Genomic DNA, 27,740 nt, shown 5'->3' on the forward strand with positions numbered 1-27,740 from the left:
AGCATGTTTGGGATGCTCTGGACTAACATGTTCGACAGCGTGTTCTAGTCCCCGCCAATATCCAGCAACATCGCACAGCCATTAAAGAGGAATGGGACAATATTCCACATCCACGCCCCTACCTTTTTTTAAAGGTATCTGTGACTAATTGATGCTTATCTATATTCCCAGTCATGTGAAATCCATAGATTAGAGCCTACTGAATTTATATAAATTGACAGATTTTCCTTATGAACTGTAACTCAGTAAAATCCTATAAATTGTTGCGTTTATTTATTTGTTCAGTATATTTTGTACAACAAATTGATGCAACTCTTCCACCAATATCCCCAATGCATAATTGTTTTGTAACCTGTGCACTAGCAACCGAAAATATTAGCATTTAGCGAGGCAAGGCCTTTTTGCGATGCTGCCTCTGCCTTTGCCACTTCCTTACTGTACCCCAGCAGGGTCTCTACCCGCCTGTGTGTGTGCCAGCCTACTTTGCCAACAAACGCGCCCATCAAAGGGAATCTCTCATGTGAAGCTCTGCGTTTCCCTCCCCCGGTGTCACTCATCCCCCGGCCCCTTCAGCAGCGCAGCACGCCACCGCTTCCTCTGCGGGATTGATGACAGCCGCCACACTGTCACAAAGTGGAGACAATCTGTCGTTTGTTATCCCCCACCCCAGCGGTGCCTCGCTGAGCCAAGATGGCTACCATTCTTTCTTTCATGCACTCTTTTTTTCATTTTTTGTTGAACATTTTCCACCAGATCATTTTTTGGGGTCGAGACTGAAAGGTTCTGCCTGCGAGCGCTTAGCAGAACAAAAAAGTCCTGTGGAATTTACTTGGTGCAACTTTTTGGTATTCTGAAGCGAGACCATTCAATAAAAGCTCTGTTTACTTGTAATTTTGGACACAAAATCATACTGCTCCCCTCCTATGCTCACCTGAACCTCTCAAAGCATTTCCAGACCTCCAACCCTGCCTCTTCACTGTGCTCCTCTGGCCAAAGAAGACCCATCGATCCAACACCAGTCCCTCTACCTCCGTGACATTTTTCCCTGATTGGAGAGACTGAGGAGCACTTTCACATTTTATTTTCCATTTCCTTTGTGCTCGCTCTCCACCGCCGCTCCCCGAGACAGATCGAGTCCTGACATTTGCAGGGAAATGGGCTGTGCCACCACGCTTTGTCAAATCCACGCCGCTGTTTGGGGAAGGGTTTCAATTACCCCCTCTCCCAGGTGGGTACATGAAACACAGATACTTTCAGAAAGGCTCTGAGCATCTCAAATGAAAAGGGAGATGGAAGCCTCTTTGCAGAAGTCCCCAAGCAAGAATTGGATTTGAACATAGAGACAAGTGTCAGTGAAAGGAAATGTCATTTTGCATTGCAAGTTTTAAACTCTTTTGAAAAATAAAACCGGTAGACAGTCTTTTTTTTCTTCTTTTGAATGTATTCTCAATGCCTCATGTACGTTGAGTCTCTTGGAGTGGTGAGTGAATGATCAACAATGTCGACAAGCAGCAGTATGCCTCGCCGCCTTTGAAGTAGGCCTAATTATGGGCAATTCCAAAGTAACGGAATTACCCTGTCTCATATGTTTTACTTTACAATATATGCCAAACATAAACCGTTCATTTGAAAGTTTAACAAACCATATAACTCTATACACAATTACTACTTTGAACAATTCACACAGTACATAAAAAAATATGTTTTGGTAACATAATTATGGTAAAATTTCCCTCAGCTTTATTCTTTTACCAATTTTTTTATTTTTTTTTATTTCACCTTTATTTAACCAGGTAGGCTAGTTGAGAACAAGTTCTCATTTGCAACTGCGACCTGGCCAAGATAAAGCATAGCAGTGTGAGCAGACAACAAAGAGTTACACATGGAGTAAACAATTAACAAGTCAATAACACAGTAGAAACCAAAGGGGGAGTCTATATACAATGTGTGCAAAAGGCATGAGGAGGTAGGCAAATAATTACAATTTTGCAGATTAACACTGGATTGATGAATGATCAGATGGTCATGTACAGGTAGAGATATTGGTGTGCAAAAGAGCAGAAAAGTAAATGGGTGGGCTATTTACCAATAGACTATGTACAGCTGCAGCGATCGGTTTGCTGCTCAGATAGCTGATGTTTGAAGTTGGTGAGGGAGATAAAAGTCTCCAACTTCAGCGATTTTTGCAATTCGTTCCAGTCACAGGCAGCAGAGTACTGGAACGAAAGGCGGCCAAATGAGGTGTTGGCTTTAGGGATGATCAGTGAGATACACCTGCTGGAGCGCGTGCTACGGATGGGTGTTGCCATCGTGACCAGTGAGCTGAGATAAGGCGGAGCTTTACCTAGCATGGACTTGTAGATGACCTGGAGCCAGTGGGTCTGGCGACGAATATGTATATTACAGTTCTTCCTGTAAATATGTTTTTGAAAATTGTTAGTAGTAGTCTGGTTTGTTCAACTTTGAAATGGTATACATTTTAAAGTGAAAAATCTCAGCGTAATTCCGTTACCATGGAATTGCCCTTATGACTATGCATGTCTCTCTAAAACGCAACGCTTAATTTCATTTCACAGTGAACTTTTCTATCTCAAGGTGAAGAAAGCACTTTATTATTCTTGTCCAGTCTGTCACTGCTGCTGCTGTTGGCGCGGTAACACTGTAGTCCCCTGACTCCATGCAGATGCAGGAACTATTTGATGGGGAAACCTTGGGCTGTGAGTGCTTGTCTCAACGAGGACTCTCCAGTATGCAGGTTATGAGGTTTGTCCCACTGTTTTGTTTGCCATAGCACAGTTTCTCCTCTAAATAGGCCTTGAGCAAATCTGCTGACACCATGGAAAGCAACAGAATGGAAGAAAAGATGCATGCATGGAATATATCTCCTACTACTTTGTATTGGTTTTATACTCTGTCAGGAAATGCAATTAAAGCTACAAAGTATGCTGTCCGGTAGATAGTAGTTTGGTGATTCCTACCAGCCTTTAATATTGAGCCAATGTCAAATAATTTGTAGTTTGTTGTATTGAGGCTTACATTGCAGCACATCCTATGGAACAGCCCACACAATGAGAAGTAGCCCACCCCACTGAATGAAACATCTCCCAAGCATTCATATCTGGATTGCTCTTTTCCACATCATTAACTTTGACACCCTCAAATTAACTCTCTTTATTAAAAACCAAGCAAGAGAATGAGAAAAAAGAGACAAATGAATTAAATGAAAACACGCTAACTGCACTTTTCATGGCAAACAAATTTGGAGGAACAGTTAAAACTATTAGCTTCCCGTAGATGGCCTACCGCTCAAATAGATGTTTGGTAACAGCAGGGAGTCAGGCACCGCCAGCGAGCCGGCTGCGAAATTGAATCCAAGCAGATTGATTCAGTGGCGTCGGCGGGAGAGCTTCATTAGCTCTTAGCTGTCCATTAACGACTAGCTCTTCTCTCCGGCAAGTTCTAGGGGTCACACACCGCCTTAGCTCTGAGCGGCGATGTTTACCATATGTAAGATGAAGGGAGAGACAATTATACCCTTCCACGCTCCCCCCGCCCATCCCCCCAGGCAGGTAGAACACCATTAAGTGGAGGCTGAGCACTCAAGCTATTAACCGCCTTGAGAAAATCACATTCCGCCTCACCAAACACAAAGGAATCCTCCCTACCACGACAAAGAAGATGGGCCCATATAATAAGCCGACATTGTCTGTCCCTTCACAAATTAAATGGCCTGACCATTTTCCATTGTTTTCTCTCTTTTGTGATGTTTTTTTTGTCTTTTTCTGAGACCTTTTTAATCTTGTATCTAGCTGGTGAATCATGAAGTGTTTGTGTGCTGGAGTTTTGCCTCCAATTTAAAAGCAACAGGGTATGAGTTGTCTCCCGCTCGGCAACATGAATACGCTAAATGAGCTCACTAGACTCTCTGATTACCGGCTCCCTCTAATTTCAAAAGGCTCTTCCCAGACACTTTAATTAGTTCCTTAAGTGCAGAGAGGGAGAGAGAAGAGCGACCACTCAGTGACAAATCTCTGCCTCGGAGGCTCGCCTCGCAATTGAGACAAATACTGATTTAGATGATGACAAGGGGCAGTAAATTCCAAAGCTGGTATTTGCAAAGTGCCACAACGTCTAAGATTTAGGCTCCTGCGGTTAAAGCGAGGGATATTGCACTCTTCAGTGTTATTACCATCAGAAATGTCCTTGTAGTAAATCAGATTTGTATTAATTGCGGATATAAATTTGCATTCACTTGAAATACCAGCTCGTTTAGGACTCCAACCAGTTCCAATATTGGCTTGTCCACAGAGTCTATTTGCATCCAATTGGATATTGTGGGATTTATCTATGTCGGTTTAATTTTTATAATAAATCTCTTGAAATTACAACAATGAAGTGGATGCAGGGACTTCTCGCTAGCAGAGTTTATAAATCTGATCTCTGTTGAAATGGCTCTCAAAGAGAAGGCACGAGCACTAGGGCCTGGGGAGATTTGTACAAACTCATTATAGAAATAGCCTTATTTAGAATACCTGTCTCTTGAGATTGTGTTTGTGTCACTTATCATATCGTCAGCTCTTACAGTATATGGGTAATGACAAGGTCAGCAACGCTCACACTCGGAGGCATTGAGCTGAAAGCCTCCTCCACGTACAGTGCTAGTCATGTAGACTGTCTTCACCTATAGAGAATGCCTGTGTCATCCTGTCTCAGCCTCTCTCTAGTCCAGTCAGCAGTACTGTATGGCAGGCTGATGAAATCCAACTGGACAGGAAATGCTGTAGAGTTCAGCCTGAAGCAGGGAGAGCGCTAGGTGCTATATAGGGAAGGTGGCGTGTATCCAAGGTGGATACAGTACTTGTGGGGCAAAGAGTTTTTAGAAGTTTAGATACCAAGGGAGAGCATTAAAGTACATTTGACAATTCAAAATAGAGCTGCTTGTTGATACTTCTCAGAAGTTTAGCGCAGCCTGAAAGTTGGAGAAAGAACATTTGCAGTACTCATGTGCCGTGTGCATTGGTAAAGGCCCTCCGGCGAAATAGTGAGAGCAAAATAGAGAGCTTTTCTCTTTTTTCCATTCGTATAAAAGCTGGATCGACTGACCTTGAGCGTCTAAAGAGATGGGCGGCCGAGAGAGAGAGATGACTTTCATTTATTTATGTTTAATGCTCTGACTGAAATATCAGGTCGGACCTCGTTTTAGACCACTTAACGCCTCTGGGGGGGGGGGGGGGGGGGGCATGCGGTGTCTCCATTAGAGAAGGCCATCTCCTGGCCCCCTCTGTCCCCCCTCCAAAACCCTCAAGGGGAGAGAGGGGGAGTCAGATGGCATTCTAATACCTCTGGCTGCTTTCTAATGGACCTAGGCTACTGGAACTACAGAGGCTGATGGGATTCCGAGGCAATTACTACCCACCTGCAAATGAGAAATTCTCATTCTCAGTAACAGGTTCCCTGGGCAGCGTCCCCTTAGATTTTTGTTATCTGCTGCTGATAGTTGGTGAGGAGGCTGGGGCATTTCACTCAGGAGTTGTTAGTGAGGAATAGTCAGGAAAGGTTGGTATTGCTTCTGTGTTTTGGTGGAAAGTTAGCTCTCGCCAAAGACCGCAGGGGCCAATGCCAGCCTTCCAGATCCCGGTATCACAGCGCCATCTCAAGGCTGGCAAAATGCTTGGCACCCCCACTGATCACCCTGGCATAGCAAACGGGACATACGCTGCACCCTCGCAGCCCCCCATAAAGCCCAGTGATCACAACACAGAGGGGGACTGATGGGCGCTGTTGGGAGTGGATAGCCCCTAGTGAAGGCTTCACCAAGGTCTCTCTGTTACTGCCAGCTGGGCGCTCGCAAAGCATCGTTCACACACACACACACACTCTTTGTCGACCCATACAGCTGGAGCGCTGCGGAAAAGGAGCATTAGTGAGGGAGAGAGACAGCTCTGAAACGCTACGTTTTTGCCTGATTAAGCTTGTAGAGGAAAAAGAGCAAAGTAGCAAATGGATCCCATTTGTAAACCCAATGTTTTTACTTAGGACTTCTATGAAGTCAATGGAAGCTTTCAGCTCAAGAGGAAAGGGAAAGGTCGCTGGAAAAGCAGACGTTCTTATTGGTCATCTGCCTCATCGGCCAGTTTGCGATTCTCAACAGTGAGTCATCACCCCATAGAGATGCATATAATACTAGAGTGGCTGATGCCATTTAAAAAAAAAAAAATTTAACCAGGAAGGGCTCATTGAGATTTAAAATATCTCTTTTTCAAGAGCGTCCTGGCCAAGATAGGCAGCACCAAGTCATTAAAAAAATTACAGACAAACAACATGAAAAACTACAAGTAAATCTCGTAAAAACCATAGAATTCACAAGAGTATAACAAAATCAAAAACAGCAGGCCTCGCAGTGGTCTAGGGCACTGCATCGCAGCTGTGGCTGTGCCACCAGAGACTCTGGGTTCGCGCCCAGGCTCTGTCGCAGCTGGCCGCGACCGGGAGGTCCGTGGGGCGACGCACAATTGGCCTAGCGTCGTCCGGGTTAGGGAGGGTTTGGCCGGTAGGGATATCCTTGTCTCATTGCGCACCAGCGACTCCTGTGGCGGGCTGGGCGCAGTGCGCCCTAACCAAGGTAGCCAGGTGCATGGTATTTCCTCTGACATACTGGTGCGGCTGGCTTCCGGGTTGGAGGCGAACTGTGTTAAGAAGCAGTGCGGCTTGGTTGGGTTGTGTTTCGGAGGACGCATGGCTTTCGACTTTCGTCTCTCCCGAGCCCGTACGGGAGTTGTAGTGATGAGACAAGATAGTAATTACTAACAATTGGATACCACGAAAATGGGGTAAAATTTCAAATGTAATAAAAAAAAAAATTCAACAGCAAATTAAAAACATTGACAGGTCAGGGAATCAGTCTCAAGATCATTCATCAGTGATTTAAAAATACCAATCGGGACAAGTTCTTCCAGTTTAAAAGTATTTTGTAAGGTGTTCCAAGACAATGGCGCAGAGTACATAAAAGCCCTTTTACCAAATTCAGTTCGGACATTTGGAACAGTTATCAGGATAAAGTCTAGCGAACGAAGAAAGTACCCACCACATTTCGGAACAATAAAAATGCCCAAATAAAAAGGTAGTAAACCCAAAATGGCTTTGTAAATACAAGTATACCAGTGCCTGAGCCTACGAGTGACTAGAGAAGGCCAGCCAACCCTGGTATACAAAGTGCAGTGGTGCGTAAGGGTTTTGCAGTTTAAAATAAATCTCAAAGTGCCATGGGAAAGGGTGTCAATTGATCTCCCCATAGTCTAGTAAAGGCATAAATGTAGCTGATACTAGCCTCCTTCTGGCTTCAAAAGAAAAACAGGCCTTATTCCTCAAATAAAATCCCAATTTCAGCTTCTGTTTTTTTTGCAAGTTGTTGAATATGCAATTTAAAAGAGAGGCTGTCATCAATTAAAATTCCAAGATATTTATATGAGGTTACAACCTCAATCTCCTTGCCCTGACAGGTAGTAATAGGTGAAAGGTTCAGAGGTCTATTTCTTGCTTTAGTTTAGTTTTGTCAGTATTGAGGATAAGCTTCAATTGACACAAGGTTTGTTGAACAGTATAAAAAGCAGTTTGCAATATCTGGAAAGCTTCTGTAAGAGACGAGGCACAACAGTAAATAACAGTATCATCAGCATAAAAATGAAAAAATGAAGTTGCGCATTTTGGACATTGTTGTCTAAATCATTTATATAAATAGTGAATAAGAGAGGACCAAGTACAGAGCCTTGGGGCACACCATTAAAGACAGACAATTTAACAGACATAAGCCCATCAAATTGAGTACACTGAGTTCTATCAGACAGATAGTTAGCAAACCATGCAACTGCATGCTCTGAAAGACCTACCCTCTGCCTTAGTACAGCATGATCAACTGTATCAAAAGCCTTAGAGATCAATAAAAAGTGAGACGGTGCTGTTTTTTGCCAAGGGCTTCAGTGATATCATTTAAAACCTTCATAGCTGCTGTAATTGTGCTATGCTTCTTCCTGAAGCCTGATTGATAAAATAGAGTTAGTAAATAACAACTCTTTTAGCTGTTCACTCACAAGGGTTTCAAGTATTTTCACCAGGGGTGACAGTTTTGAGATTGGCCTATAATTATTTAAAAGAGTTGGATCTCCTCCTTTTAAAAGTGGTAGGACAAATGCTGATTTACAGATTTTTGGCATTTCATTACATTCCAGGGTTAGATTGAACAGATATGTAAGTGGTTCAGCTATGAAATCAGCTGCCAAATTTAAATAGCAGGGATCCAAAAGATCAGGACCTGCAGGCTTTCTCTGATCTAAGGATTTCAGGGCTTTATGTACCACCTGCACTGAGAATGGCAAAAAGCTAAAAGTTTGACCAGCTCTCACTGGTTCATCCACACAGGGTTGTACGGAGACAGGGGACACTGAATCAAACAGCCTACTAGATGATACAAAGTGCTCATTGAAACAATTCAGCATTTCAGTTTTGTCATATACAGCAACAGTCCTTCAAAACACATGACGGTAATTCAATAACTTTACTGTTACCAGACATAGACTTAATAGCCTTCCAAAACTTTCTAGGGTCATTCAGGTTATCAGTGGTAACAGACATAAAATATTCAGACTTGGCCTTCCTGAGAAGAAAAGGACACTTGTTTCGTAACTGCCTAAAAATAAGCCAATCAGCATCAGAACATGATTTCCTTGCTTTAGCCCAGGCTAGATTACGGTCGTGAATAGTACAAGACAGCTCAGAAGAAAACCATGGATTATTCCGCCCTTTAACCCTGAACCTGCGGAATGGGGCATGTTTGTTTATTATTTGGAAAAAAACATAATGAAAGAATTTCCAGGCAGTTTCCACATCAGGGATAAGCTCAATCTTTCTCCAGTCAAAATAAAACAAATCATGAAAGAAAGCCTGCTCTTACGAATCAAACGTGGGTTTCTCTTAGAAACCTTTTAGTATTTCTAACAGCACAATGGTCACTTAAATCATTACAAATAACACCAACCGCAGAATATCTATGTGGAACGTTTGTCAATATCAAATCAATCAGGGTAGATATATCTGGGCATTTAAGATTTGGGCGGATGGGTGAGCTAATCAACTGGATAAGATTCATAGAATTACAAAACATGTTTAAATCATCAGACACCGGCTTTAACCAACACCAGTTGAGATCACCAATCAAGATCATTTCACTGTAAAGAAGTTTAGACATAAGGTGCATCAAAGAAGAAAATGTATCACCGAGAGCAGGGGGGGGTCTATAACAGCCAATCACAGTTATAGAGAGCAGAGGGGGGTCTATAACAGCCAATCACAGTTATAGAGAGGCCCTTTGAAACCTCAATATTCAAAGCAAGAAATTCCAACTGTTTACAAATAGTTTCAGACTTTGCCACACTTACAGGGAATTTAGTTTTTACATATATAGCCACACCCCCACCTTTCATTGTAACCATTTATACAAATATCCTTATCAAAAACAGACTTGCTGAGCCAGGTTTCAGAAAACACAATTGCATCAGTTGATTTAGCCCAAATCCTAACCCCATCAATATTTGACAAAAGGCTGCGTACATTTAAATGAAAAATACCAAAACCAGATCTAGATTTAAAATCAGAGAGGGTTTGGAGACCTTGCATATCAGGGCGAGGGTTAGGTTGCACGTTACCTGATATCAACAAAAGAAGAATAACTAGGCACCTCTGTTTAATAACCTTGCACGGCTTCTCTTTTTTAAGAGACCTACTGCAAGCGAATTCTACAAGTGAGTTTCCAGACAATACAAAACAGTAATTTAAAACCATTAGACTTTGGTAGTCACACATTCGTACTGTTCACATCATGCCACAAATACATCGGCACTTGGACGAGTGGACCGAGTGGAAAAAGAGTGAGTTCCTGCAGACAAAATGTCTAATGGATGGGAGAGCACATTGTCAGATGTACTCACCCAGCGACAATGTTCGTTTTCTCCCGAGTTCAGTAAAGTCAGTGCACAAAGCAATACCATGAAAATTGTAATTTTCTCGGACAAATGTCAAAAATAGAGGCCAACGAAGGTAAGGGGAGAGAGGGACAGCGTGTATGTATGAGTCTGAATGTGAGTATTTGCGCGCCATATTGTATTTCTATGAACCAGCCCCACTCTCAATTATCTTTATCTCGCAGCATTCTGAATACGCACCACAGCACTGTTTTGTAGGATGACAACCCTCGATGCTTGAACCTCCCTTGGCCCCTGTGTCGCCCCCGCAAGAAAACACAACAGTCCCCCCTTTCTGACAACCGCAATTAACGTCTACTCTACAGTCTCCCTCTGCAATGGAGGACTGACGCTGAAATGGCCAGGCTTTAAGTATCCCATCCAGGCATACAGCAGACAGTCGGGCAACTCTCTGGGGCGCCTCCCTGGAATCGTCTGTTCGCTGCAGGCAAAAGCCGTGCCTGGGAAATTTTCTGGTGGTTCATCAGCATATTCCCTCTCTCTTGTGTGTGTGTGTGTGTGTGTGTGTGTGTGTGTGTGTTGCCCTTGCTGCTGACATGGAGCCCCAGGAGATGGCATTAGCAGGGAGTGAAGGAGCGGGCCAGCAGGTATTTAAGGGTGTCCTTGTCTCCTAGAATCTCTCTCAGTTCACCACATCAACGCCCGGGACTGAGATCTCGGCCTGTGTTTACTTGGGAGTCTGTGTCCATGTTGTGGACAAGATGGGATATGACAGCAAAATATGCAGTGTGGCCTCTGTCTTGAATGAGAAAATGAGTTTTCTTGACTTGGCATTATGCAGGTGTCGTACTGTTTGTATGCAGACTAGATTTTATCTCTGCGGTCTATCTCGGTTTCATGAGGAGTTTTTCTGGATGGCTAGCCTAAAGTTAAGAATGACCAGAGCAGACCTGGGTTTAAATAGCAGGCTCAATCTAATCCATTAAAGTATTTCAAGTAAAACAAATGTTAGTTGTAAATGGATATGAAGGTATGGGCGGCAGGTAGCCTAGTGGTTAGAGCGTTGGACTAGTAACCGAAAGGTGGCAAGATCGAATCTCTGAGCTGACAAGGTAAAAATATTTTGTTCTGCCCCCGAACAAGGCAGTTAACCCACTGTTCCTAGGCCATCATTGGAAATAAGAATTTGTTCTTAACTGACTTGCCTAGTTAAATAAAGGTTAAAAATGCTAAATGAATGATGTGAGAAGTGGAACTTTTCAATATGAGGCTGATTACTGTATGTACTGAGTGTATCGCTAACTGTGTCGCCCATAACCTTCCGGTGTTTTCCCTTTGTGGTCATCTCCAGTAACCTGACCTTCTCGTCTCTTCTTTTTATTGTGTTTGGTATGAAACCAGGAAATTGGCCAAGAAGCGCAAGGAGACTATGAGCAGCACGCGGCAGGAGATGACGGTGATGGTGAACTCCATGGACAAGAGCTACACGGAGCAGGGCACCAACTGTGATGAGGCCATCTCCTTCATGGATACCCACAGCCACACACTCAACGGGAGAAGTGAGTGTCCAACACCAGGGCATTGTGGATTGGTTGGTGGGTGGCTGGGGAGTCTAGAGGGCTTTTCACACTACTGAGCTCAACCTCAATTTGCAGATACAGCGTTTAAATAAGGATTGTCGGTCTCAGATCTTAATGGGTTAATTTTCCAAAGCTGTCCAAATGCTCTTAATCTTTGTTTCTGATCCTGAGCCTTCCTAAACCCTGCTTACCTAATGATCCATCTCTTTCTAGCCTTTTATTTCCCTCCTATTGCCTCTATGGAGATCCTGTGTTGACACATGGACCCTGGCTCTAGGTCCTACAGGTCCTGTCCCCTGTGTACCCCAAACAGCACTAACCCCAATGGGCTCAGTAGATCCACCCCAGCTGGCCTTGCTTCTCACCCCAGGGACAGCTGGCCCTGGCTGGGATACAATCCCCTAATCCCCACCACCAACAGTGATCCCCAGGCCCAGACCAAGTCAGCACCTACAGCTCTGCATGCTGGGTCAGCAGGTCTCATCACCGTATGATATTCCCCTTTTACCCCCCTCTGCATCCACATGCCCCACCCCTCACCAGCTATAAGACATTAAGGCACCCCTTATTATGATGATATTTCTTAGACCTTGTATCTCTGTTTCTGGAGACTGTAGGCTAAGTAAGTCACAAACTGTGAAAACAGAGTTTTCTGTCTTTCTTTAAACTCTGAAGGCTAGGAGGTGCCAGGGTTAATAGCTCTGTTTCTTTCCCCTCACCGCCACGTGTTCCTCTCCTCTGTCTCTCAAAGAAAAAGGGGATTGGAGCAAGAATGCGACTGCAAACATGTCTTTGATCGTTTGGCGTGCTTTTAATATTGCAGGAGAGAAACGCCATTTCTGCCTGAAAGGGCCGTCTGGCGTGTCGCCGGGCAGAGTGGATGGGCCCAGGAAATGTTAGATATTAATAAGTAAACATGCTCTCATTGAACGACAGGGCCATTCATCCGTGACCTTATCCCGCTGTCTATCACAATATCCTTGACTGACAACTAGGCCACTGTACCCAACTTATCAAGGCAGCTGTCGAATGGCGACCGACAAACACGGCGACCAACAAACACGGCGACCAAAGCTCAGCATACTCCGCCGGCTTTATCAACGAACCGGCTGAACGTTATTGATTCGGCTGAAATATGTTGTATGAACACAGTGCGTTGTCTTACACAAACCAAAATACTGTCGCTAAAAAAACATTAGCGTGTTTGTATCCATAAACTTAACCAGAACAGTACATTTTACATTTACATTTTAGTAATTTAGCAGACGTCTCAGGATTTTGACATTAGTCCACTTGTTAAATTTACTGTGTCAGGGAACAGGCTGCATTGTTTGATTCCTTCAGATTTTCAAGTCAGAAGTTTACATACACTTAGGTTGGAGTCATTAAAACTTGTTTTTCAACCACTCCACAAATGTCTTGTTAACAAACTATAGTTTTGGCAAGTCGGTTAGGACATCTACTTTGTGTATGACACAAGTAATTTTTCCAACAATTGTTTACAGACAGATTATTTCACTTATAATTCACTGTATCACAATTCCAGTGGGTCAGAAGTTTACCAACACTAAGTTGACTGTGCCTTTAAACAGCTTGGAAAATTCCAGAAAACTGTCATGGCTTTAGAAGCTTCTGATAGGCAAATTAACATCATTTGAGTCAATTGGAGGTGTACCAGTGGATGTATTTCAAGGCCTACCTTCAAACTCAGTGCCTCTTTGCTTGACATCATTGGAAAATCAAACGAAATCAGCCAAGACTTCAGAAAATAAATTGTAGACCTCCACAAGTCTGGTTCATCCTTGGGAGCAATTTCCAAATGCCTGAAGGTACCACGTTCATCTGTACAAACAATAGTGCAAAGTATAAACACCATGGGACCGTCATACCGCTCAGGAAGGAGACGCGTTCTGTCTCCTAGAGATGAACGTACTTTGGTGCGAAAAGTGCAAATCAATCCCAGAACAACAGCAAAGGACCTTGTGACGATGCTGGAGGAAACAAGTACAAAAGTATCTATATCCACAGTAAAACGAGTCCTATATTGACATAATCTGAAAGGCCGCTCAGCAAGGAAGAAGCCACTGCTCCAAAACCGCAAAAAAAAGCCAGACTACGGTTTGCAACTGCACATTTATTTTTTTATTTTTTTATTTCACCTTTATTTAACCAGGTAGGCTAGTTGAGAACAAGTTCTCATTTGCAACTGCGACCTGGCCAAGATAAAGCATAGCAGTGTGAGCATACAACAAAGAGTTACACATGGAGTAAACAATTAACAAGTCAATAACACAGTAGAAAACGAAGGGGGGGTCTATATACAATGTGTGCAAAAGGCATGAGGAGGTAGGCAAATAATTACAATTTTGCAGATTAACACTGGAGTGATAAAAGATCAGATGGTCATGTACAGGTAGAGATATTGGTGTGCAGAAGAGCAGAAAAGTAAATAAATAGAAACAGTACGGGGATGAGGTAGGTGAAAAGGGTGGGCTATTTACCAATAGACTATGTACAGCTGCAGCGATCGGTTAGCTGCTCAGATAGCTGATGTTTGAAGTTGGTGAGGGAGATAAAAGTCTCCAACTTCAGCGATTTTTGCAATTCGTTCCAGTCACAGGCAGCAGAGTACTGGAACGAAAGGCGGCCAAATGAGGTGTTGGCTTTAGGGATGATCAGTGAGATACACCTGCTGGAGCGCGTGCTACGGATGGGTGTTGCCATCGTGACCAGTGAGCTGAGATAAGGCGGAGCTTTACCTAGCATAGACTTGTAGATGACCTGGAGCCAGTGGGTCTGGCGACGAATATGTAGCGAGGGCCAGCCGACTAGAGCATACAAGTCGCAGTGGTGGGTAGTATAAGGTGCTTTAGTGACAAAACGGATGGCACTGTGATAGACTGCATCCAGTTTGCTGAGTAGAGTGTTGGAAGCCATTTTGTAGATGACATCGCCGAAGTCGAGGATCGGTAGGATAGTCAGTTTTACTAGGGTAAGCTTGGCGGCTTGAGTGAAGGAGGCTTTGTTGCGGAATAGAAAGCCGACTCTTGATTTGATTTTCGATTGGAGATGTTTGATATGAGTCTGGAAGGAGAGTTTGCAGTCTAGCCAGACACCTAGGTACTTATAGACGTCCACATATTCTAGGTCGGAACCATCCAGGGTGGTGATGCTAGTCGGGCATGCAGGTGCAGGCAGCGAACGGTTGAAAAGCATGCATTTGGTTTTACTAGCGTTTAAGAGCAGTTGGAGGCCACGGAAGGAGTGTTGTATGGCATTGAAGCTTGTTTGGAGGTTAGATAGCACAGTGTCCAAAGACTGGCCGAAAGTATATAGAATGGTGTCGTCTGCGTAGAGGTGGATCAGGGAATCGCCCGCAGCAAGAGCAACATCATTGATATACACAGAGAAAAGAGTCGGCCCGAGAATTGAACCCTGTGGCACCCCCATAGAGACTGCCAGAGGACCGGACAGCATGCCCTCCGATTTGACACACTGAACTCTGTCTGCAAAGTAATTGGTGAACCAGGCAAGGCAGTCATCCGAAAAACCGAGGCTACTGAGTCTGCCGATAAGAATATGGTGATTGACAGAGTCGAAAGCCTTGGCGAGGTCGATGAAGACGGCTGCACAGTACTGTCTTTTATCGATGGCGGTTATGATGTCGTTTAGTACCTTGAGTGTGGCTGAGGTGCACCCATGACCGGCTCGGAAACCAGATTGCACAGCGGAGAAGGTACGGTGGGATTCGAGATGGTCAGTGACCTGTTTGTTGACTTGGCTTTCGAAGACCTTAGATAGGCAGGGCAGGATGGATATAGGTCTGTAACAGTTTGGGTCCAGGGTGTCTCCCCCTTTGAAGAGGGGGATGACTGCGGCAGCTTTCCAATCCTTGGGGATCTCAGACGAGATGAAAGAGAGGTTGAACAGGCTGGTAATAGGGGTTGCGACAATGGTGGCAGATAGTTTCAGAAATAGAGGGTCCAGATTGTCAAGCCCAGCTGATTTGTACGGGTCCAGGTTTTGCAGCTCTTTCAGAACATCTGCTATCTGGATTTGGGTAAAGGAGAACCTGGAGAGGCTTGGGCGAGGAGCTGCGGGGGGGGCGGAGCTGTTGGCCGAGGTTGAAGTAGCCAGGCGGAAGGCATGGCCAGCCGTTGAGAAATGCTTATTGAAGTTTTCGATAATCATGGATTTATCAGTGGTGACCGTGTTACCTAGCCTCAGTGCAGTGGGCAGCTGGGAGGAGGTGCTCTTGTTCTCCATGGACTTCACAGTGTCCCAGAACTTTTTGGAGTTGGAGCTACATGATGCAAACTTCTGCCTGAAGAAGCTGGCCTTAGCTTTCCTGACTGACTGCGTGTATTGGTTCCGGACTTCCCTGAACAGTTGCATATCACGGGGACTATGGGGACAAAGATCGTACATTTTGGAGAAATGTCCTCTGGTCTGATGAAACAAAAATATAACTGTTTGGCCATGATGACCATCGTTATGTTTGGAGGAAAAAGGGGAAGTCTTGCAAGCCGAAGATCACCATCCCAACCGTGAAGCACGGGCTGGCAGCATCATGTTGTGGGGGTGCTTTGCTGCAGGAGGCACTGGTGCACTTCACAAAATAGATGGCAACATGAGAAAGGAAAATGATGTGGATATATTGAAGCAACATCTCAAGACATTAGTCAGGAAGTTAAAGCTTGGTTGCAAATGGGTCTTCCAAATGAACAATGACCCCAAGCATACTTCCAAAGTTGGGAAGATGGTATAAGGACAACAAAGTCAAGGTATTGGTGTGGCCATCACGAAGCCTCTGAACTCAATCCTATTGAAAATGTGTGGGCAGAACTGAAAAAGTGTGCGAGCAAGGAGGCCTACAAACCTGACTCAGTTACACCAACTCTGTCAGGAGGAATGGGCCAAAATTCCCCCAACTTATTGTGGAAAGCTTGTGGAAGGCTACCCGAAACGTTTGACCCAAGTGAAGCAATTTAAAGGCAATGCTACCAAATACTAATTGATTGTATGGTAACTTCTGACCCACTGGGATTATGATGAAATAAATAAAAGCTGAAATAAATCATTCTCTCTATTATTATTCTGACATTTCACATTCATACAATAAAGTGGTGATCCTAACTGACCTAAGACAGGGAATCTTTACTAGGATTAAATGTCAGGAATTGTGAAAAACAGAGTTTAAATGTATTTGGCTAAGGTGTATGTAAACTTCCGACTTCAACTGTGTACTATTACTTCTTCCTTCACTAAAGGTTATATTGACCATTCTGTTTGACTGCTCTCTCTCTTGCTAAAAGCCGTTTCCTCGCCCTCGTCATTCACCATGAAGACTAACACACTCAGCACGTCTGTACCCACCTCCTACTACCCAGGTAAACTACCTCTTCACACTCTTTTAACACTAATACCACCTTCTTTGACCTCTTATGACCCTTGATCTCCGAGTGACCCCTTCAAGTTTGACCTTTTAATGAATGGCCAATGCCGATCCAGGCGCCTTTGTTTGGTAAACGTTCTGCTTGATCTAACGGTGGCCTGCAAACCACTGTAATGATGCCTGTTCTCTTTTTGCCTGCAGTTTTAATTGCTCTATAGCGTTTGCACTTCAGCATTCTATTTCCGGCCCCTACTTGGGAGAACCATATTTAGCCATATTGGTAGATCGATTTGAAGTAATAATGAAATTCAATGGATTTTGTTGGACATGATATCAAACTGACTTAGTTATAATCTCTCATATTGTACTTATGAGCTATTTATGCTGTTCTTCCATGGGGGGTGGGGGGGGGGTTCTTTGCCTCTCTTGTTGACTGTAATAACAATTTACTGCTCTGCTATAATGTTGCTGTCTCACCTGAGGGAAGAGCACGTCACCCTATTCACTGCTATATTCTCTCTTCTTTGTTAACCCCCTACTCTGCACTGGTTTTGGGGTGTGGGCAGATCCCTTTGTGCCAACCGCTATCTTGGGTGAGAATACATTCTTTATTTTTTTCCTACAATACATTTCTTATGCTTACAGACCAACTAAGAGATAGCCTACTCTAAAATAGACCAGGTGCTGTGCATTTGAGGGAAGGGGAGGGGGAGAGAAAGAGAGAGAGAGAGAGAGAGAGAGTCAGAGTAATTTGGACTGTTTTTTTTCTTCCTGATAATGGCTTTCACACATTCATACCTGCCTGCTTTTCTTCTTTATGTCAGACCAGAAGGTTTTGTTTCTTTCTAATCAAGCTGAGGTTGGCTAATTCACTCCATCCCATCCGCATTCCGTGTCGTGCGTGTGACGTCACGTATGTCTATGACCTCTCATATGCATGGACAGACAATGTGGACTGGATGAGGGGGAGTGGCACAGCAAACAAACTGAAAACATGCATACAAACAGACAAAGTAGTTCCCATCGCCATAGCAGAACGAAGTTCCCATCGCCATAGCAGAAAGTAGTTCCTATCGCCATAGCAGAAAGTAGTTCCCATCGCCATAGCAGACAGAATTTCCCATCGCTATAGCAGAAAGTAGTTCCCATCGCCATAGCAGAAAGAGGTTCCCATGCCATAGCAGAAAGAAGTTCCCATCGCCATAGCAGAAAGAAGTTCCCATCGCCATAGCAGAAAGAAGTTCCCATCGCCATAGCAGAAAGAAGTTCCCATAGCAGAAAGAAGTTCCCATCCCCATAGCAGAAAGAAGTTCCCATCCCCATAGCAGAAAGTAGTTCCCATCCCCATAGCAGAAAGTAGTTCCCATCGCCATAGCAGAAAGTAGTTCCCATCGCCATAGCAGAAAGTAGTTCCCATCGCCATAGCAGAAAGTTGTTCACAACGCCATAGCAGAAAGTAGTTCCCATCGCCATAGCAGAAAGTAGTTCCCATCGCCATAGCAGAAAGTAGTTCCCATCGCCATAGCAGAAAGTAGTTCCAATCGCCATAGCAGAAAGTTGTTCCCAACGCCATAGCAGAAAGTAGTTATCATCTCCATAGCAGAAAGTAGTTCCCATCCCCATAGCAGAAAGTTGTTTCCAACGCCATAGCAGAAAGTAGTTCCCATCTCCATAGCAGAAAGTAGTTCCAATCGCCATAGCAGAAAGTTGTTCCCAACGCCATAGCAGAAAGTAGTTCCCATCGCCATAGCAGAAAGTAGTTCCCATCGCCATAGCAGAAAGTAGTTCCCATCGCCATAGCAGAAAGTAGTTCCAATCGCCATAGCAGAAAGTTGTTCCCATCGCCATAGCAGAAAGTAGTTCCCATCGCCATAGCAGAAAGTAGTTCCCAACGCCATAGCAGAAAGTAGTTCCCATCTCCATAGCAGAAAGTAGTTCCAATCGCCAGAGCAGAAAGTAGTTCCAATCGCCAGAGCAGAAAGTAGTTCCCATCGCCATAGCAGAAAGTAGTTCCCATCGCCATAGCAGAAAGTAGTTCCCATCGCCATAGCAGAAAGTAGTTCCCATCGCCATAGCAGAAAGTAGTTCCCATCGCCATAGCAGAAAGTAGTTCCCATCGCCATTGCAGAAAGTAGTTCCCATCCCCATAGCAGAAAGTAGTTTCCATCGCCAGAGCAGAAAGTTGTTCCCATCCCCATAGCAGAAAGTAGTTCCCATCCCCATAGCAGAAAGTAGTTTCCATCGCCACAGCAGAAAGTTGTTCCCATCGCCATAGCAGAAAGTAGTTCCCATCACCAGAGCAGAAAGTTGTTCCCATCGCCATAGCAGAAAGTAGTTCCCATCGCCAGAGCAGAAAGTTGTTCCCATCACCAGAGCAGAAAGTTGTTCCCATCGCCATAGCAGAAAGTAGTTCCCATCGCCAGAGCAGAAAGTTGTTCCCATCGCCATAGCAGAAAGTAGTTCCCATCCCCATAGCAAAAAGTAGTTCCCATCCCCATAGCAGAAAGGAGTTCCCATCGCCATAGCAGAAAGTAGTTCCCATCCCCATAGCAGAAAGTAGTTCCCATCCCCATAGCAGAAAGGAGTTCCCATCGCCATAGCAGAAAGAAGTTCCCATCGCCATAGCAATGACCATATAGAGAAGTGGCAAACATTGGAAAGCTCTCGGGCAAAGCTAAGGAATTATCCACTTTTGCCAATGTAACTATTGCCTAGCCGACCCTTGTCAACTCCTTCAGAACAATAATTGTCAGTTCCAACCCTTTCATTTAGAGAAACTTGCAGTTTCTATAACTTTGTCTTGGTAGGTTGTTTGTTGTGCAGCCAGGTACATTAGACAACATACGCACACCACCTGTAGACATTTAAAATATTAACATACACTAAAATGTATTTTCTTTTAACCAGATTTACACACTTTAGGGTAGTAGACAGAGCTAAAAAGCACAACAGTGTCTCAAGCAAGAATGGCATGGGTGATATTCTAGATGTTTCCCCAGGCAAGTCCCAATAGTTCACATTCACCGTTTACAGTACCTAGGAAAAGGGCAAGCTAGTGGTTTCACTTGTTTTCTAGAGAGGTTTTCAAACGTGATCAGGAGATGATTTACCACAGATGTAGGATCTTAATTTGATCACTCTTTTGTTGCTGAGAATTTTCATAAATTTAAAGAAATTCACTAAAAACCCACACTAACAAACGGTTATATTAAGAGTATTGAACTTTTCATGTAGCCTACTTTTGGCCAGATCAAGCAACATTATGGACTAAAGGTTCAAATCCTGTTGCTGCAGGATTATTCTGGCTTTGACAATATAGGTCAAGTTAGTTAAACTGATTTGGCAAATGTCAAATGAAAATGTTATTTAGTAAACAAAATGTTTTGGTTCTTTATCATGTAATTATCAGCATTGATTACATTGAAATGGCCAATTCTAGGTGATTCCAACCAAATTAACACAACCCCAACTAAAGTGTCCCAAATCTAGCTTTCTGAGAGGTGTCCAATTGAACTGAATAGTTGCTTTGATCAGGACTCCCAGAATGGCAAAAAAATGTTGGTGCCTAGAAACAGCTAGAGAAAATTAAAACTGTGCAGGTGCTCATGCCTAAACTTTATATTGTTGCTTATACCCTGTTTCCTTTCTCTTCTTTTCTTCTTCACATTTAACCTGTTATGTCCTCTAATAAAGTGCCCATTAATGGTAAGTTGCCAGTCTGCCCTGTTTTCTCTGGGGTGAGGAGATGTGTGTGTGCCTCATGCTATTGAAAAGGGGCTTGCCTTGGGGGCTGCTCTCCCATCTTGTTGCCACGCATGCACTTGTGTTAGCGCATCTCACGCCCCCCTTCCTCCTGTGAAGCTATTAGCTAGCATGGCGGTCTGACTCCACCCGTGGACAGTGTTGCCTCATGCATATGTGGACTGTGACATACCCCCCCCCCCCTTTGTTGAATGGGGGGTCTCACGCCTCTGACATTTTGTGTTCCGATTTCCCCGTCAGACATAGTTACCGACCAAGGTAGCCACTTCATTTGATCGTGCACCCACGTCATCCATTCACCGCCGCCATTCCATCATTTGTGCAACCTTATTTTGCCATTGGTCAAATTCTGAGGATAGAAAGGATTTTATTGAGAAGTTAGCCACAAGCTAGCGTTATCAGAACTGAGGGCTATTCTAGCGTCAATAGAAATAAAGCCAGCTCTTTCCCCTCATAGAAAATAGATGTTAATAGAGATACTGGGCACCATCTATTGAAACATAGTGTTATAATACAAGATCCATTATGTTGTCTTCACCACGTTTTACAGCACTGAAATAACTAGTTGAGCACGACGTAGTTTATAAGTAACTCCTTTTCATTTCATGTTTTGTCATTGAATAACTTTATATTGTGACCTTGTATTCATCCATTATAATGTCAACAGTGTTTCCTTTCCTCTGTCTGTGGGGTTGTGCAGCACTCCAGTCCTGACCAGTGTGTGTGTTTGTGTGTCCTTCCTCTGTGTTTCCAGATGAGAACCACACCATGACCAGTGACACCAGTAGTCTGGTCCAGTCCCACAGCCACTCCTATAAGAAGAAGAGGGAGGTGGCGGATGTTCCTCCCTACCAGACCGGTCAGCTCCACCCGGCCATCCGCGTGGCCGACCTGCTCCAGCACATCACCCAGATGAAGTGTGCCGAGGGCTACGGCTTTAAGGAGGAGTATGAGGTGAGAGCCCCAACTACCTGCCTGTCTGACTAGTGTAGTGTCCCCCCTGTCCTCTCTCACATGGCACACAGTGTCCCCACATACCACAGTGTCCCCACAAACCACCATGTCCAGTATACACATATTCCACGTCACCAGTCTGTCGGTCTGTGTTTGTAGGCTCCCTCACTCTGAAACAAACCAAGCACACAGGTCCCTGTTTGTCTTTATTTTATTTAGTTTTTCCTTCTTTTTGTTTTTCTTTGTTGCTTTTAATGCTTGCCTTCTTTCCTGGTTTGTTGCTTTTAATGCTTGCCTTCTTTCCTGGTTTGTTGCTTTTAATGCTTGCCTTCTTTCCTGGTTTGTTGCTTTTAATGCTTGCCTTCTTTCCTAGTTTGTTGCTTTTAATGCTTGCCTTCTTTCCTGGTTTGTTGCTTTTAATGCTTGCCTTCTTTCCTGGTTTGTTGCTTTTAATGCTTGCCTTCTTTCCTGGTTTGTTGCTTTTAATGCTTGCCTTCTTTCCTGGTTTGTTGCTTTTAATGCTTGCCTTCTTTCCTGGTTTGTTGCTTTTAATGCTTGCCTTCTTTCCTGGTTTGTTGCCTTTAATGCTTGCCTTCTTTCCTGGTTTGTTGCTTTTAATGCTTGCCTTCTTTCCTGGTTTGTTGCTTTTAATGCTTGCCTTCTTTCCTGGTTTGTTGCTTTTAATGCTTGCCTTCTTTCCTGGTTTGTTGCTTTTAATGCTTGCCTTCTTTCCTGGTTTGTTGCTTTTAATGCTTGCCTTCTTTCCTGGTTTGTTGCTTTTAATGCTTGCCTTCTTTCCTGGTTTGTTGCTTTTAATGCTTGCCTTCTTTCCTGGTTTGTTGCCTTTAATGCTTGCCTTCTTTCCTGGTTTGTTGCTTTTAATGCTTGCCTTCTTTCCTGGTTTGTTGCTTTTAATGCTTGCCTTCTTTCCTGGTTTGTTGCTTTTAATGCTTGCCTTCTTTCCTGGTTTGTTGCTTTTAATGCTTGCCTTCTTTCCTGGTTTGTTGCTTTTAATGCTTGCCTTCTTTCCTGGTTTGTTGCCTTTAATGCTTGCCTTCTTTCCTGGTTTGTTGCTTTTAATGCTTGCCTTCTTTCCTGGTTTGTTGCTTTTAATGCTTGCCTTCTTTCCTGGTTTGTTGCTTTTAATGCTTGCCTTCTTTCCTGGTTTGTTGCTTTTAATGCTTGCCTTCTTTCCTGGTTTGTTGCTTTTAATGCTTGCCTTCTTTCCTGGTTTGTTGCTTTTAATGCTTGCCTTCTTTCCTGGTTTGTTGCTTTTAATGCTTGCCTTCTTTCCTGGTTTGTTGCTTTTAATGCTTGCCTTCTTTCCTGGTTTGTTGCTTTTAATGCTTGCCTTCTTTCCTGGTTTGTTGCTTTTAATGCTTGCCTTCTTTCCTGGTTTGTTGCTTTTAATGCTTGCCTTCTTTCCTGGTTTGTTGCTTTTAATGCTTGCCTTCTTTCCTGGTTTGTTGCTTTCCTTCTTTTTTCTTTAGTGTTTAGATTCCTTGTTTGTTAGATGTTTCTGCATGGAGTTGCACTTTTGGTCTTTGTGAATGAACTTGTCATGAGCAATTAGTGCACAAAATGCACTAGTTCTGTGTCCACACACTCCTCCCGTTCCAATGTTTGTGTCACCACTGAATTTCTCTGGCTTAGTGTTTGGGCTCCTGCAGTTTGTTGACTGCATGCCACACTGCTTAGATCTTACTGCCTCGTGGACACCATCCATTTAGTCTAGCAACACTAAACCGCCATGGTTTGAAAATTTGCCTTCTAAATCTTGAAAATCATACACCACGCACACACATACACACTCAATAAACACACACACACACGCACATTCAATAAACACACACACGTAAGGGGGATTTCTGAGACTGTGACTTTGTGTTAACGGCTGAGACCATTGCGAGCTGCCAGCGATGCCTAGAGTCTGTATCGTGAACGAACTAGCTGAGAACAGCGCTTCTCTCCAGAAGCTGATGACAGACCTAACGAATGTCACAGCAGTGTCTTATTCCCTCGCCACTCAGCACATAGTGTGTGATTGTGGTGTTACGTTTGTGTGTGGGAGTGTGCTTGAATGCACATATTTGTTTGTGTGTGTACATACAGTATACACAAGCTACCTCGCTCACCTTCCTACCCATCACAAGGGAGTTTCTACCTTTTTCAACTGAGGGTATTTACCTGTAATGAACTATCCACCAACCCCCCTCCCATCTTATCCTTTACTTTGCTATACCCACTACTTACACAATAAACGACACAGGAATCAAATCAATAATTCAAGCTCCAATACCCGGGCCCTGTGGTTTGGTGCTACCCTCAGGGCTCAATTCATTATGGATATGGATGGAAGGCTTAGGCTACTAGTGCAATAATACAGTATTGCCAGTCGGGGAAAAAATAGTGTGGAATAATTTATGCCCCCCCCCCTTCCACCCCTCTATCTGAAAGTGCTTCACTTCACTGTTTTTTAAAAACATTTTCTATCTTTCTATTTGCAACGCCTCTAAAAGTTAGAGACGTCGTTCTCTTTTCTTTTCCTGCTACCACTGTCTTAGGTGTAAATGGTCTAGACATGACGAGCCGAGCACCAAACTAAACTGATCAATTCTAATCTCTCCCCCGATTCCATGCTTCTTGTTATTCCATAACTTTGTCTATGGGAAAGATAAACCAGGTAAGCGAGTCCCCTTTTTGGTTTGATTGTGAAATCAGTTTTTATATCGTTGCTTTGTCGTAGTATTCTAGATGCAGCTAGCATACAACCTATAGCTCCTATCTTGTAGAGTTGGTTCCTACGATATTGATCATAATTCTTTCTTTTATACCTGCTGTTCTGATGGCTACCCGGACCCCCCCCCCCCCCACACACACGTTTTTTTTAATACTGTTTATTATCTATTATCAATGTATAGTCACTTTACTGCTACCTACATGTACATATTACGTTAATTATCTCGACTAACCTGTACCCCCTCATATTGACTCGATACCGGAAGCCCCTGTATGTAGCTTCGCTACTTGTATTTTACTGTTGCTCTTTCATTTTTTCTTTAGTTTATTTAGTAAATATTTTTCTTAACTCTTGTTTTTCTGAAAACTGCATTGTTGGTTAAGGGCATGTAAGTAAGCATTTCACGGTAAGATCCACAGCTGTTGTATACACCTGTTGTATTCGGCGTGTGACAAATAACATTTGATTTGATTGTCTGTGTCCAAAAACATGCATTTAAGTAGGCCTACAAATCATAAAATACTAGATATTTTTTTTTTTTCCTGCTCCAAATGAATCCCCTGTGGCCAGTGAGAATCAAAAAGCAGTAAAATGAGTGTTGTTCCGTCGACACAACAGCACGTACCAGAGGTCCCATCTAATGGAAGTGTTTGTAGACAAAACACACTCCGCATTCATCCCAGACACACAGTAAATGGGCCTGCTCCAGTTCAGGCCTGCCTCATCTTCAAAGGCAAAAAACACATTTGATTTGTTTTGATGATAATGCAGTCAGAAGCCATTTGAAATGTTTACTCATGAAAGGCTGTAAGTGCTCCAGCTTGCCCTCTTGGTATGGTATGTTGCATTCCAAAACCAAAATATTAAGACTTGCAGATCATATTGAGTTCCTGAGATCAACCTACTTTGTACCTAAATCAGCCATTAATATGCAGATTTAGCTGTGATCGTTATTCATGAATGGCCCTTACTTTTCCTCCCTCATATGCACCTCCCTAACCACTACACCATCTTACTCTGTAACACACTGTTCAACATCCAACTCGGTTTACCTTTCATGTCATCATAACACACTGTTTCTCTCCTCAGATTGGCTTCATACGGGCAGCATCTTCCAAGCATTATGTTAATTGCCGAAATGTGCCTTTGTATTTATGCCAGATTTTGCTGCCTACTGGTAAACACTTGAGAAGCGTTGTGTGAGGTAAAAACGCAGTGGATCTGTTTTGCTGCTGAAGCTTTGTCTAAGGCCCTACCACGTTTGGTGCCTCTGAGGAGTGTTTTCAGAGTCTCTGTGGCCCTGTAGTCAGTAGCATTGAGGGTGAAATCACAAGGGGGTTTTAGAATCAAAAGGGGTTGGAGTCGCACCTGAGTGAGAGACTGAACATCAACAGCCATTCAGAAGCTCCTTTGAGCCGCGGGAACAATGGCTTCCACACTGTTTGTTCACTCGCTTGTTTAGGATAAGATTTGGGATAAGAGAGCACTTTTGTTTGGATTCGGGCCCGTGAGAGTGGACCATAGATCTTATCTCAGTTGGTCTACTTCAATGAAAATCACCTGTGTGATGCTTTGAAAAAGTTTGAGACGGAAAAGTATGCAGGGCTTTGAATTCATTACTTGTTTTCCACCAATCACGTTAAGGCTTACTGGCATGTGGTGGGAAAACCTGGCCAATGGAGAATTAGCATGATACTGCCAATGGGGTTAGATGAAGCCTGGGGCTGCCTCCTAACTATTTGACTTGTAATTCCCCCACATCTTGCAGCAAGGCTGCTATGGATGTTAATAATTCAATATTATACCTTTTATATTTAACTAGACCTTTTTTCATTAGCAGCCAATTTTGGGTGATTCTCAGGCTCAGAAAAAGCATGTTGTAGACTCTTAACATTTCTTGAAACCCAGTTTTGGGTTTTCCCTTGATCTCTACATTAGCATAGAAGTCTTACAAACACAGTAGACATTGTTGCAAAATCTATTATTTCTTTAAACTAGAGATCCAATATTACACCTGAACATGAAAAACTTCTACAGTACAAATATGAATAGTTGAACACGTGCCAGCATTGGTGCATTTCACGTCACTTAATCATTTTTTTGTATTCTCTAACTCTCCCCAAACTATTTTGACAATGTGAAATGATTTATTCTTGAAGCTCTTTTTTTTCGTCTGACACCGCTCACCCCTGAAGTTTGACGCGTGTCTAAAGTAGTTTGCGGCAACGTTCTTCTCCCGCCCCTCCCCCCACCGCGGGCCAGTGTTGGACCACGGATCTCATTATAACACAGTTGAGAAAGAGCGCGAGGGAGAGAGAGCGAGAGAGAGAGAGAGAGAGATGAGCATAAAGAAAGGTGCTCGTCAGTCATTCTATCACTCCTCTCCTCCCCGGGGGGAGAGAGAGAGAGGAAGCTGAGCGTAAAGAAAGGTGCTCGTCAGTCATTCTATCACTCCTCTCCTCCCCAGGTTGCCTCGCTCGCCATGGCTGCTCTGTGTCACTTCCTGCACATGAAAAGACAGCTGTCTTGAAAGAAACATGGCATCGATGAATAACAAAACAGCGCCACTTTGAAACTCAAAATCTAGAGAGGAGAAATGGAGAGAAAACAGAGGAAGACTAAGTGCCTCAACGTTGTCAATATGTGTTAAACTGTGTTTAATGTCTCTTTACTGCATCCAATTCTGAGGCATTCGAAGAGAGAAAAAGCAATCTGCATTCAAATATGGCCTGCCCTTCAAAGTGTCACTTGTAGTGGCGGTTTACAAGGCCTGCGACGGCAGGTTTCTCCCCATACCCAATGTGGCCGGTAAAAGGTCATGTGATAATGCTAGTCTTTTAAACTCGTTTCAAGGTGACGTCACAGCGTGTATACCTGATTCCCTTGTTCAAAGATGTCTTCAGGAAAATAAAAACTTGATTCCTCCTCTCTGATTTCTCCCTCATTCCTCATTTACTCAAACAGCCATGTAAGCCTTGCCAAAGACTGATTTCTGTCATCGATGACTGTTAAGAAATGGCATATTTTCCCACCTTAGGCAGTCACAGAAAATACCACAAATTTAAATTTTGTTATTTGATATCGAGTGGAAGTGCCATTTCTCTCATTACGTCTGGCACTCGGTGGTGTGGGCGGGCAGGGAGGGAGGGGGACGACGACGACATCCGTGAGAGTGGGGCTCCTCGCCATGGGGACCAGGCTGCTTGCCATTATCCACTTGGAGCACTGATCAAGGCTTCTTGTCCTCTGAACGAGTTCTGTGTCATTTTATCATTGCGGGGAACAAGCGTGCGAGGGAGAGATATGGGGGGAGCAAGCGGCTTCCTTGGCCAAAA

The 27,740-nt window shown here is 43.7% G+C and overlaps 1 protein-coding gene across 10 annotated transcripts in view; it reads left to right on the forward strand.

Annotated features, from left to right (window-relative positions):
* Window positions 1–27,740, forward strand: part of LOC109900162 (receptor-type tyrosine-protein phosphatase mu) — a 317,021-nt gene that overhangs the window by 239,099 nt on the left and 50,182 nt on the right. For 4 of the 10 annotated variants that reach the window (XM_031836211.1, XM_031836214.1, XM_031836218.1 and 1 more), the window contains 5 exons: window positions 11,376–11,533; window positions 16,870–16,944; window positions 17,516–17,542; window positions 20,643–20,654; window positions 21,466–21,665. In XM_031836211.1, the coding sequence (XP_031692071.1) occupies window positions 11,376–11,533; window positions 16,870–16,944; window positions 17,516–17,542; window positions 20,643–20,654; window positions 21,466–21,665 (472 nt within the window). The remainder of the gene's footprint in view (window positions 1–11,375; window positions 11,534–16,869; window positions 16,945–17,515; window positions 17,543–20,642; window positions 20,655–21,465; window positions 21,666–27,740) is intronic. The other 6 variants (XM_031836212.1, XM_031836217.1, XM_031836216.1 and 3 more) reach the window with 4 other exon arrangements.

The sequence above is a fragment of the Oncorhynchus kisutch genome, linkage group LG11 (assembly GCF_002021735.2).
Source record: "Oncorhynchus kisutch isolate 150728-3 linkage group LG11, Okis_V2, whole genome shotgun sequence".
Lineage (NCBI taxonomy): Eukaryota > Metazoa > Chordata > Actinopteri > Salmoniformes > Salmonidae > Oncorhynchus > Oncorhynchus kisutch.